The sequence below is a fragment of the Gekko japonicus genome, unplaced genomic scaffold (assembly GCF_001447785.1).
Source record: "Gekko japonicus isolate JY-2015 unplaced genomic scaffold, Gekko_japonicus_V1.1 scaffold15, whole genome shotgun sequence".
Lineage (NCBI taxonomy): Eukaryota > Metazoa > Chordata > Lepidosauria > Squamata > Gekkonidae > Gekko > Gekko japonicus.
In genome coordinates this window covers 63995-76794 of record NW_015165830.1, presented here as the reverse complement: position 1 = coordinate 76794, position 12800 = coordinate 63995, and the positions used below count along the sequence as shown (strand labels likewise).

The window sequence follows — 12800 nt, the reverse complement described above, 5'->3', positions numbered from 1 at the left end:
CTGGAATGGCTGTAGGTATAAGAATCTGTGTGTCTTGACTTTCAGAAGTAGGCCTTTTTCCAAATCTTGATCTAGCAGATCATGGAAAACCTGAAAGTGCATGTAAAGCTGTTTATTTTCTCTAATATGTCATTCAGAAACATGGATAAAGCATAACCGAAATCACTATTTTATACTAACAAGTGGATTAGATGTAGAACCTCATCCAATAGTAAAACAATTTCTGATTCTGGAATCTTTTGAGTATGTCCGATGAGTGACCTAAACAGCTGTCTAATTTTGGGACTCTTAGCTTATAGTGGTTGGAGCTGAGCTAGCCAAGGAGCTGCTTGCGATTTCTTCTTATAATTGGTGAGGTAACAGACCAGGGATGATGGGGATAAATTGGCTTGCCTGATCAGACCATAACACAGATGTTTGTACAGATTGCTTGCAAGGCTTTAAATTGAGTGTGTGCATACTTACACAATGTTTCTTTAACACTGATGTTTCAGTGGAAATGTAGTTGAATAAATTATTTTAAAAGTAGCCTTTCCCCCTATTTAGGCTTGGCAGAACCAGTTAAGGTAGCTGACAATGGTGATGGCACTCACACAGTGGCATACACACCTATGCAAGAGGGCCCATACACAGTATCAGTAAAATATGCAGATGAAGAGATTCCTCGGAGGTAAGAATTTCAGTCTGGGTTTTTTGGCTGGGGGAGGAGACAAAGCAGTTATGCTTTGGGAAGATGGCCAGTAGAACTCTCTATCTGGGGTTGGTTGCCCTTTTGCAACAGAAGGTCTGTTACAATCACTTTTTTCTTCCAAGTGTTCATGGGAAAGATGTAAGTTAATTAAAAAAAAAGTTTAAAATGAGACTACAAAATGTTGAGTGCTTACAGAATCCTTCAATGCCTAGTGCTTTTATGTAATAGAGAAATGAATCAACAGGCATTTTACCCTCCTCTCATCCTGATCCCTACACACTAACAGTTAACATGTGCATATACTAGTTAATGCAGTGCCAATGGCAGTTGTGTAATGTTCATCATTGCCTTGCGGTGTGATGTCTACTGTTTTAATTGTTAATTATGTGAATTGCTGTGGGGGAAATTCACTTCTCTCCTTTTTAATAGCCCTTTCAAAGTCAAGGTGCTTCCAACATACGACGCCAGTAAAGTGACTGCTAATGGGCCAGGCCTTAGCTCCTATGGAATCCCAGCCAGCGTGCCTGCTGAATTTGCTGTTGATGCTAAAGATGCAGGCCAAGGACTTCTTTCAGTGAACATAAGTGTAAGCCATCTTATCTCTTACAGGTTTTACTTAAATGTGTACACTTTCTGAACAAAGTCATTAAGCGTAGTAGGGGAGCTAGGATACTGCTTACTGATAAGTTGTAGGCAATCAGTAGAAGTTAAAGTTGGTATAGGACAGATCAGCTTTCCATAGGGCAGTGCCCCAAGACTTTTCTCAAAAGTATCCATTACTTTTTGGGAGGCCAAAATATAGCAGGAGCACTATAGCATCCTTATTTTGAATTGCTTCTAGGCAAAACTTGTGTATTCTGATAAAGGATGCAGTGAATTTGGAGTATATGATAAAGTGAGCAATTCGTGGCTTTTCAACTACTTTAAACTAGGCCAGACAGCAGTTTCCACCGTAAAGGAGTATGCACAAGGTTTTCTGGAGGGGCCAATACATGCTTTGGAGATAACCATAGAGCTTTGAAAAGACTATTTCAGGGCAGCTTTGTTTTTAAAAAAATCTTGCAACACAGACACTGGTTTCAGACGTATATTAACCCCTGAAGTGAATCAAAGCAGCTTGCTTTAGCATCTGAATACATGTATGCCTTGTCTAATGAATAGTAATGCCAAAAACAAACAGACCACACTCCACTTTATGAGAGAGGTTACAACAAACAAAATAGTATCTTAGGTTTTACAGAGACTACCAAACATTTTCGTATCCAAACAGTTGCTGACACAGCTATTATAGACATCCCCATAGAATATGACTGGCAACATCAAACTGTTCTGTAAGGGTCTCATTGGACTAGTGTCTTTAGAATGTCATGAGTTTATATTTAAGGGTGGCTTTGTGCGTTGAAATAAATAATGGTCCTTACTAAAAATGGACTGATGTTCTTAACGTTTTGGGGGGCTTCTTATATAGCATGGGGGAGACAGGCAGGTAACTGGCTGGTGCATTATGCCAGAACCACACATCATTTGCACATTCCCTGCTGGCACACAAAGTACTCTGCACATTACTGTTTTGCAAGACCTGGAGACTACAATGTCCGACTGGCATAAGACTTTTTTTCTTGGAGTGTTTCATAGGTAGTAACAGCCCTGTGATGCAGCACTCCATTGTAAGCCGTAAATGAGCCTCAGGTATCGCAGCTACTGGATCTTCTTTAAAAACTTCATATCCGTAATTTATCTGAAAACTCTTGTGGGCTTAAGGTATTTCAGCCTGCTTCTCCTTTAATGGCGACTTCACTTCTGACATGCAGGACCAAGAAGGCAAACCAAAGAAGGCTCACATCCAAGACAACAGTGACGGGACATATGTTGTAACCTACATCCCAGACAAGACCGGTCGCTATTCAGTTGCTGTTAAATATGGTGGGGATGATATTCCCCTTTCTCCATATCGAATCCGGGTAACACCAGCAGGAGATGCCAGCAAGTGCCTGGCAACAGGTAGGGTTCTGCATCCCTTGCTCCAACTTCCCTGGCACTGCTTAAGTAAAAAGTGGGCCTATTGCGTAGGAACTAGGCAAATCATATTAAAACCTTTCTTCATATTAAAACTTCACATGAACACACTGACTATAAGAATTGGGCTAAAACAAACAGTGCTTGCTGTTCCTGCCTCATAATTGGAACAGAAATTGTGGTAGTCTGCACTGAAGAACATTTTGATCTTCAGCTTATGGACAGTCTGTGTTCAGTGTGCAGTGCAATCAAGGGTAGCCCGAACAGTGGCTTGTGAAACCAATCAAGGTGTGCATCTTCGCAGAGTAGTACATTACTGAGAAAGTGGGATGGTTTTGGCAATGCGGGAGCTTTATTGTACAGCTAAAGCAAAAGTTACCCCCTTCCGTGTTAAGTGATAATACTGCCTGAGCAAGGCAAAAGATGCTGAGAACAGACTTGAATCTCTTGGCTGCTTACCCTGTTTGCTGAGTGGGACATGTGCCAGTCTTGTATATGCGTGCAGGGGGATAAGTTCAAGCACTGGAACTAAAGGGCAGAGAGTGTACCAGTCTTGCTGCAAGGCATCCTACCTGTCTGAGGTCAGAGGTGACTTCTATAGCAGTCACTGCCTGATATGAACTTGTGGAGTTTATGGGAAAGCATTGAATAGGAAGAAGTAAAATTTTTCTGCAAACCTTTTTTTTTTACTAATGCGGTGTCTGCATATATGTGTTGTCAGTTACCTTTCACTTGCCATGTGATCCTTGGTTAGCTTTAAGGTATTAAGGTGGCATAAAAGGCTCAAAAGAAGAAAGTTACTACAGGGTATTACTACTTTCTTTGTAGACTCCCATGACAACTGACACTGGTTAATAGGACATAATATGGTAATAGGGATCTTTAACACCCTGTGGGTTATGACAAAAGGAAGACAGGTTACTTGTGAAGTATGTAAGAACTTCTACTACTGTACTGGTGGTTCTCCATACCAGAGTAGTCTGTGCTAGAATAAACCTCATTTCACAAAGCATTACCCTCCTGTAGAATAACTAGTTAATCCACTTGACTTCTGCCTTAAAATGTTTCCAGTGCCTCTGGATGTTATCTCTAAAGGCTGCAGTAAAACTTTTTGGCAGTAGAAATGCCTAATTCACAAGAAATGAAACATGACTGCTGCACTTCAGTGCCACCTCCTAATTTTCCTACTTTCACATGCAGGGGAACACCTGAGCTGTCCTTCAAAGTGAGGTCAGTGTGTGGGCTTGCTTGTTTACAAACATTTCAGAGCAAGGTCTTGTCTCTTTCAGAGCTGGGATTATGACTTGGCTGTGATGCTTAATGATGTAGAGTTCCAAAAGGAAACAGCATCCCTTTTTCTTGGCTGAGGGTGTGGAAGGCTGCTCTAACCCTTGTGTTGCTGACTCCCTTCCAGGTCCTGGCATTGCAGCTACTGTGAAAACTGGAGAAGAGGTTGGCTTTGTAGTAGATGCTAAATCTGCAGGGAAAGGGAAAGTGACATGTACTGTCCTGACACCAGATGGTACAGAAGCTGAAGCAGAGGTCATTGAAAATGAAGATGGGACATACGACATTTATTACACAGCTGCTAAACCAGGAACCTATGTCATTTATGTCCGCTTTGGTGGTGTGGACATTCCAAACAGCCCCTTCACTGTCATGGTAAGAAAAATAGATTTTGAATCCTTGTAAGTAACCAGGCTTTTTGGCTGCAGGGGGGTACCTTGAAAGGTGAGAAGCAAAGATCTTCCCACACACACACACACGCTATTGAGTTCATGGCTGTTCCCAAGACAGTTGCTTCTCTTGTCTCTGGCTGTTGAAATTGGGCAGCACTGTTCTGGAAGCCAGATTGGCCCCTGGACCACCAATTGCCAACTGCTATCAGAGTATTATGCTCCTATAAATTAACTACTGGATGACCTGTTGTGCAACTGGGGATCTCCTAGCTGGATCTTATGGATTAAAAATTACTTAAACAACAGGAAGCAAAGAGTAGGAATAAATGTCACAATGGAGGGGAGCAAGCAGTGGGGTCCCACAAGGATCAGTATTGGGGCCATAGAATGATCATAAATGATCTGGAACTAGGGGTGTATCGTGTATTGGCCAAGTTTTCAGATGACACAAAACTATTCAGAATGGTGAAAGCCATGGCTGGATGGAAAGAGTTCCAAGAGGATCTCCACAAATTGGGTGAGTGGGCAACAACGTGGCACATGGTGTTCAGTGTTAGTAAGCGTAAGCTGATGCACACTGCGGCAACCCCCCCCCCAAAACTTCAAGTATAATGGGGTCTGTCTGAACTTGCTGAGATTGGGAGGGGAAAAGATCTTGGGGTCATAGAAGATAGCTCAGCGAAAGTGTCAACCCAGTGTGCAGCTGTGTGAAAAGGGCAAACTCTATGTTACGGATTATTAGGAAGGGGATTGAACACAATGGATTAAGGATTTTAGAACTCTATCAGCATTTGAACATGTGACATATAGACCGCATTGCATATGGACTTATTTTTAGATATTTGGAAATCATTTATAGAAACGTATGTGTAGGTTTGCCACCACTGTTGTTACAATTTTGTCTTGTATTTATATATTTTTTTCTTTGTTTTAAAAATACTTAGTTGTTGGATTTTAGTTTTTCCCTTTTGTTCTGTTTTCCTTTTTCCCCAAAATGGGTGAAAGGGATTGGACATAAAATGGCCAATATTATAATGCCCCTGTTATATATCTATGGTGTGGCCTCATTTGGAATGCCTTTTCTCCCTCTCCCAAAATACTAGAACTCGAAAGCACCCAATGAAGATGATGGGTAGTAGATTCAGGAAGGACAATAGAAAATACTTCTGTACACAGAGCGTGATTAAAATGTTGAATTCGCTGCCAGAGGTGTAGTGATGGCCATAGGAATAGATAGCTTTACTAGGGGATTAGATACATCCATGGAGGACAGGTCTATTAGTGGCAGCTAGCCAAGGTAACTAAAGGGAATTGCTACATTCAGAGGCAGTCAGCATTGGAATCCCAGTGCCAGGGGGCAATATCAGGGAAAGGCCTCAGTCTCTATGCCCCATTGTTGGATGTCTAGAGGAACTGGTTGGTCACCATGTGAGACAGGATGTTGGACTAGATGGGCCACTGTTCTGATCCAGCATGGCTCTTCCTATGTTAAGGGACATTGGATCTTCAGAAAAGTTATTAGTGTGGACTGAGGGAGAGTTTAGTGAGGTCTTCCTCTTTGGAAACTGATTATCTAAATCCAAATCTGGTTGCTCAGAAAGGTGCCACCTGGCAACCCAGGTACATTAAATACTTGCTGATGCTTGCCTCTCCATCAAGGAGGGGTAGGGTTGTAGAAGTAAGAAACAGGGAAGGGGTGGACTATGTTGTTAATTGAAACATTGCTGGGGGCTGTGGTGCTAACTCTTTCTTCCCCTGTGGAGCAGTGGTTTGCTTGGACTTGGCATGCTACTGTTGACATGGTTGGTGCCACTTCTTTGCTTATGCAAGGGTAAGATACACCCCAGAGTCGTCTACACATTTAATCTGCCTTATGATATGCTCTTTATGAAATATATGAAGTAGGTGTTTCTTAAACTATACCTTTTGCCACTAACCAGGCTACAGATGCAGATGAAGTTGCAGTATTATCTCAGGAGCCACTAAATGCAGCCTGTCCCCCTGGATTCCAACCCTGGGTACACAATTTTTTACACTTCCTTCCATATTCCATCCAAGAAATGGTCTGCCTCTTGGGATTGCTTACGCTTGCTTTCCTTTGGTCATATCTTATCACTGATCAAAATGCTACTTGTGGGGTTCAGATTTGATTCAAAACCTCCCTCCATTGCTGTGCTAACAACTTCTCAAACAGCTTCTAACATTACAATCATTTAAAGGAAAATGTGGTCCTGTTTCCATTAAAAATTACATATATGATTGTTCTCCCATAAAATGGCAAGCAGCATCTTCTGGACTTCAGTGGAATTACTGTTGCAAAATTATTGTTGAATATAACTTTTCTGGCTGTATGTTCTGGTTTCTGTGTTACTTCATAAATAGCTTTCTTCTAGGCCATGACCAGTTTTAAGCTTTCAGATGGCGCTCTTCTGTGTTCGTACAAAGTGTGTCTCATCTTCATTATATGCTCAATTTGTGTCTTTAAAAACATTCTCATTGAATAGTATTGTTTCACTTTCAAGCATGAATGGTTTTCCTGTGGGAGTGAATTTTCATGTTGTCGCCTCTGCAGTTGAATGATACCTGTCTTCTGGATGCAACTGTCTGAACTGTTCTAATTAGTCAAGCACAGACTACTTCCTATTGGTGTCCCTTTATGCATTCTGCTTTTCTGTTTTAGGTCACAGAAGAACCGTACATTCCTGGGGACATGAATGGCGTAGGGTTTAAACCCTTTGATATGGTTATTCCTTTTGCAGTTAGAAAAGGAGAAATAACTGGTAAATAACATTCAGCCTACAGTTCTATAGAACTCCTATTTTACCTGCCATGCTTTCCAAAGAGGAATTTTATTTTAGTCATATGAAAGAAATCAATTTAAAATTATTCTTCTGTAAACCTCCACTATCGTTTGGCCCAAGTAGGGACCAATACTCTTGGCTTAACTGCTTATTGGTCATTTGTTTCACAGCAGAATGAAGTGCACTGTTCTGGCCAATACCTTCAAGAGCATTCTAAATCCACCATATTTGACAGGGGGGAGGTTGGATCAGTGAAACATAACCAAGAGGTGATTTCTATGATTGCATGGCTAGAATAATTGCATGTCCTGACTTGGATAGCCCAGGCTCGGCCAGTCTTGGGAGCTAAGCAGGGTTGGTCCTAGTTAGTATTTGAATGAGCAGCCATGAAGAAATACCAGGGTGGCTGTGCAGAGGCAGGCAATGGCAAGCCACCTCTGAGTGTCTCTTGCCTTGAAAATCCTACGGGGTTGCCATAGGTCGGCTGTGACTTGATGGCAAAAAAATTGCTACAGCAGTAGGTTGGCTTCAGAGTAGCTATTGGATAAGGCTGAGGCTTTCTGCTTGCCTAAGGGGCTGTGTGTTCATACATGTATGGTTTCTGTTTTCCCCTTGAGCTGTGTCCCCCTGTGCTATATCTCAGGCACCTCATGACCCCTGCAAACAGTTTTTCAGGGGCTACAGGAGGAAGGGTAAGGTGGAAAGATCCATTCTGCAAGCAAAACTCTATTCAAGATTGTCTGGGTTCATCCCAATAAATGCTCTCGTTGCCTGAAAGACCATAACCTTGCCTGTTTTTATTTATTTATTTATTGGATTTCTTTTTTAAAAATTTTTTCAACTAGAAGCATATGGCTTATGTAAGAACTTCAGTTATGCCCACTGCATAAAGAGTGGATATTTTTTTGAAGCCCAGGCCTTAATGGGGGCAGAATGTTCTGTAAATACCTTGCAATAAATGCAGGGCTATCCTTATGGCCTGCTAAGAGCACATCTGCTGGGCAGTGTTGTCAGAAGACTGAGACTGAGTATGGAAGATTGAGTATGGAAATGCTGAGTATGGAAATGGAGGGCCTTGCTTTTGAAGTTGTTTCAAGCATTTCCAGTGTAATCCTTCTGTTATTCCAGGGGAAGTTCACATGCCTTCAGGGAAGACTGCTACTCCAGAAATTGTGGATAACAAAGATGGCACTGTAACAGTTAGATATGCTCCTGTCGAGGTTGGGTTGCATGAAATGCACATCAAGTACATAGGTAACCATATTCCAGGTGAGTGGAAACTGATAACACATTTTAGGAACAATTCAATTATAATTGTATTTGTGCACATTTCACCATCAATACAGTGAGTTGTGCTGGTTTTACCTTACATGGTTTATGCCTTATGAAACAGGAATGGAGACAGTAGGAATTCTTAGTGAGTTTTACAATCTATGCCAGATTTAAAATGGATTTTGCCAGTTTTGTGGTCTTTCCAGTATCACACTGTAACCTTTAATTAAGTTATTTTAGTGAGAAATACTATTGGCAAGCTGAATAAGGTTACATGGCGTGTGTAATGTATTCGGCCTTCTTCCCCAAGCTTTAATCTGTGAAAAGAATCACAGTGTAAATCGTTCAGGTGTGTAGCTGTCTTGGTCTGAAGCAACAGAACCAAATTTGAGTCCAGGAACCTTTAAAACCAACTAAGTTTTATTCAAGGTATAAGCTTTCATGTGCAAGCACACAAAAGCTTATACCTAGTGAAAATGGCGAAAGAGAATCTGAAACTGAGCAATATGCTTCAAAGTATATCAAAAGCCTTATGCCATACAGTGGTTCTTATATGCAATGGTTTATAAACATCTCCTGGACTTACAGAATGCTAAAATTTCCTCGACTTATGGAATGCTAAAGGGCACTAACAAATGCCAAAGATCTAAGTTACAAAGACCTCCATAAACTTTTGTATACACTCAAACATGTTCATGTTCTCTTCATATTTTAAGAGGCTTCATACAATCAGCCAAAACATTAAAATAACTTGCCCTAAAGTGCTTTCTCAGTGTCTCTCTGATCCTTTTTACAGAGAGTCCTCTACAGTTCTATGTGAACTATCCCAACAGTGGAAATGTGACTGCTTACGGACCTGGCCTTGTCTATGGTGTAAACAACAAGCCAGCAACTTTCACCATAGTCACAGAAGATGCTGGTGAAGGTACGTATCTCGCTGCCTGATGTTAAATCCATTTATGTTGAGTTGAATCCCATGACTTGAGGTGAAACTTACCTTCCAAGTAAACATGCTTAGAATTGCAGGACAAATACCTCAGACTGTAGTAGGGTGGCTAAAACTGATTGTAACTTTTTTGCTGCATTTTTCTAGCAACATCAATGGCACAGAAACCTGTTCAAAAGTGATGCTTGATTTAGTCATGTGCTACTTTCACTTGCAACCCAATTCTAGGCACACCTAATTCATATGATGAAGCTGCATTTCTGTAGTGCTTTCCACCTTACATTCTGCATTGCAGCTGTTCTGTCTGGTACCACAATGACTCATTAAGCCTGAAGACTTTCCCAACACCACAGGATTAAGTTTCGTGACCAAGCATGTATTTATGTCTGGGGCTCCCTCATCCAAATACAAGGCTCTTGTTGCTGCTCCATATCCCAGGAGAAATTCTGATGTTCACTTTGATATAAGGATTAACAGACTGATTTCCTTTAAGTGCTTATTCTCTAAAGGACTTTTTAAGGGAATCTTATTCTTTGTATTCAAATAATTAATAATTCCTTAGTGTACAAGGCAAGCCTTATTGCTGTCTGCAGAACTGTGCCACAGATCTGGGACAACAAACAGCTCTTAATCTGAACATTAAATTCAATATTGAACACATGAACACACATGAAGCTGCCTTACACTGAATCAAACCCTTGGTCCTTCAAGGGCAGTATTGTCTATTCAGACTGTCCCTGGTTCTCCAGGGTCTCAGGCATCTGAGACATCACCAGTTACCTGGTTCTTTTAACTGGAGGCACCAGGGATTAAATCTGGGACCTTCTGCATGCCAATCAGATGCTCTACCACTGAACCATGTTCCCTCCCCAGATGTCTCTGCTGATCTCTGAAGATGCAAAATGAAAAACATTCAGTAGCATGTTTCCGTTTTGACAGGTGGCTTGGACTTGGCAATTGAAGGTCCTTCAAAAGCAGAGATCAGTTGCATTGATAATAAGGATGGCACTTGTACAGTCACATACCTGCCAACACTTCCAGGAGACTACAGCATATTAGTTAAGTACAATGACAAGCATATCCCAGGAAGCCCATTTACTGCCAAAATCACAGGTAAGTGGACCTAGTAAAATTGACTTGTTGGGAATGAAGAAAGGATTAAGAATTTGGCATTTTTGAAATTTGGCGCGTCATACAATTTCACATAGAAAATGATCTTTGACATATTATTTTTATCATTATTATTATTATTATTATCATCATCAGTATTATTATCATCATCATTATCATTGTTATCATTATTGTTATAATTATTAACATTATTATTATTAACATTATTAACATTATTATGAACATTTATATCCCGCCCTCCCCAACGGGACATAGGGTGTAGGCTGCTTATAATTCTGTAAATCCAAGATAAGGATTGACAGTTTGACCTCATGGGGAAGTAAATTGCTTAATCTGTGTGTACTGTCTGACTTCAAGATCTGACCAGATAGCTTTGATTTAATAGAAATTCTGGTAGAAGTAGGTCTTTGTATTTGGAATACTAATATGAGGCTTGCACATATAGCTTTCTGGTTTCTTAAAATATAGATTTCCATGTGGGAGTCATTGGAATAGAATGTGCCAGTTGACTAGCAGATATTCATGTTGCCTTAATGCAGTGTTTTCAGTGTTTTGTATTGTCTTTATAAACTGAACAGCACTTTAAATTTTCAGTAAAATGTTGATCATTCCACAATGAGCAAATAGCTGTTGGAAGGCTGTTGTTCTAATAGGGGATTGTTTGTCTTTTTATCAAGATGATAGTAGGAGGCGTTCCCAAGTTAAACTTGGCTCTGCTGCTGACTTCTTGTTGGACATTAACGAGACCGATCTCAGCCTCTTGACAGCCAGTATTAAAGCTCCATCTGGCCGTGATGAGCCCTGTCTTCTGAAAAGGTTGCCCAATAACCACATAGGTAAGTTAGCCTTTTAGGAAGGCCATTATATTTGCAGTGGCTTTTGAAACAGTGACTAGTCTGTACAAAATGAGATGTCTGGGCTGACATGAATTAGTAAACTTGTGGGCCAGGGCAAAGGTGGAAGCTGTTAAAGTTTAATTTATTTATATGTATAGTTTCAGTTTATATACTACCTTTCCCTGAGTTCATAGGGCTCAGGGTGGTTGACGACAACAACAACAACAAAAATACAATATAAAATCAAGAATAAAACAGTTAAAATTAAAGTAAAAAGAACATCAAATGGTGCCAAAGTAGATACAGTATGTATTACTGTCCCATAAGCGGGAGAAAGCAAGGTGTGGGGAGGAAGGGTGTGCCAGATAAGATGGTACCCATTGCTGTCCTCAACCACACAAGCCTGGTGGAACATTTCTGTCTTACTTGCCCTGCGGAACTGCATAAGATCCTGCAGGGCACATGTTATTTGGCAGAGAGTTCCACCATCTGAAAAAGCCCTGGCTCTGGTTGAGAACAGCTGGATGTCTTTAAGGCTAGGGGTCACCAGTTGATTATTTCCCGCAGAGCTCTTCAGGGGACATGCCAGAGGAGGCAGTCCCAAAGATGCATGGGTCCCAGATCACTCAAGGCCTTAAAGGTCAGTACCAAAACCTTGAACCTGATCCAGTACTCCACTGGGAGCCAGTGCAGCGAGCGCAGCACAGATTGGATATGTGCGGTCTGTGCTGCCACAGTTAAGACCCGCACCGCCACATTTTGGACCACTTAAGAGTTTCCGGATCAGTTTCAAGGGCAGGCTAGCATACAGTGAGTTACAGTAATCCAATCTGGAGGTGACCGTTGGTGTGGATTACTGTGGCTAGGTCAGAGTGAGACAGGAAAAGGGCCAGCTGGTAGAATGCCAGTATGGCACCGTTCATGATCTGGATCTCTGTGGATAAGGAGGTATCCAGGACTCTGCCCAAACTCTTGGGTTTTTAATGAGTAGAGTGGGTTTATGTGAATAATTCCTGGTCTGTATTGCAATTTGATGGTGACCTTTTTTTTGCAGGGGTGAATATAGTTCAGCAAAGCCCTTTTTACTACACCAGTTTGGTGTAGTGGTTAAGTGCGCAGACTGTAATCTGAGAGAACTGGGTTTGATTCCCCACTCCTGCACATGCACCTGGCTGGATGACCTTGGGCAAGCCATAATTCTGGCACAGCTGTTCTTGAAAAAAGAGCAGTTTCTGTCAGAGCTCTCTCAGCCCCACCTACCTCACAGGGTGTCTATTGTGGGGAGGGGAAGGGAAAGGAGTTTGTAAGCCGCTCTGAGACACCTTTGGGTAGTGAAGGGCGGGGTATAAATCCAATCTCTTCTTCTTTTTCTTCTTCTTATGGAGTACCTAACCGTATCAGTTTTCTGCTCCACTGCTTCTTCCTTAT

The 12800-nt window shown here is 41.4% G+C and overlaps 1 protein-coding gene across 1 annotated transcript in view; it reads left to right on the top strand.

Moving 5' to 3' along the window:
- Window positions 1–12800, top strand: part of LOC107110009 (filamin-B-like) — a 96368-nt gene that overhangs the window by 70482 nt on the left and 13086 nt on the right. The window contains exons 27-36 of the mRNA XM_015410716.1: window positions 547–670; window positions 1121–1277; window positions 2503–2692; window positions 4122–4369; window positions 6327–6404; window positions 7067–7166; window positions 8316–8456; window positions 9256–9384; window positions 10345–10518; window positions 11214–11372. Of these exons, the coding sequence (XP_015266202.1) occupies window positions 547–670; window positions 1121–1277; window positions 2503–2692; window positions 4122–4369; window positions 6327–6404; window positions 7067–7166; window positions 8316–8456; window positions 9256–9384; window positions 10345–10518; window positions 11214–11372 (1500 nt within the window). The remainder of the gene's footprint in view (window positions 1–546; window positions 671–1120; window positions 1278–2502; window positions 2693–4121; window positions 4370–6326; window positions 6405–7066; window positions 7167–8315; window positions 8457–9255; window positions 9385–10344; window positions 10519–11213; window positions 11373–12800) is intronic.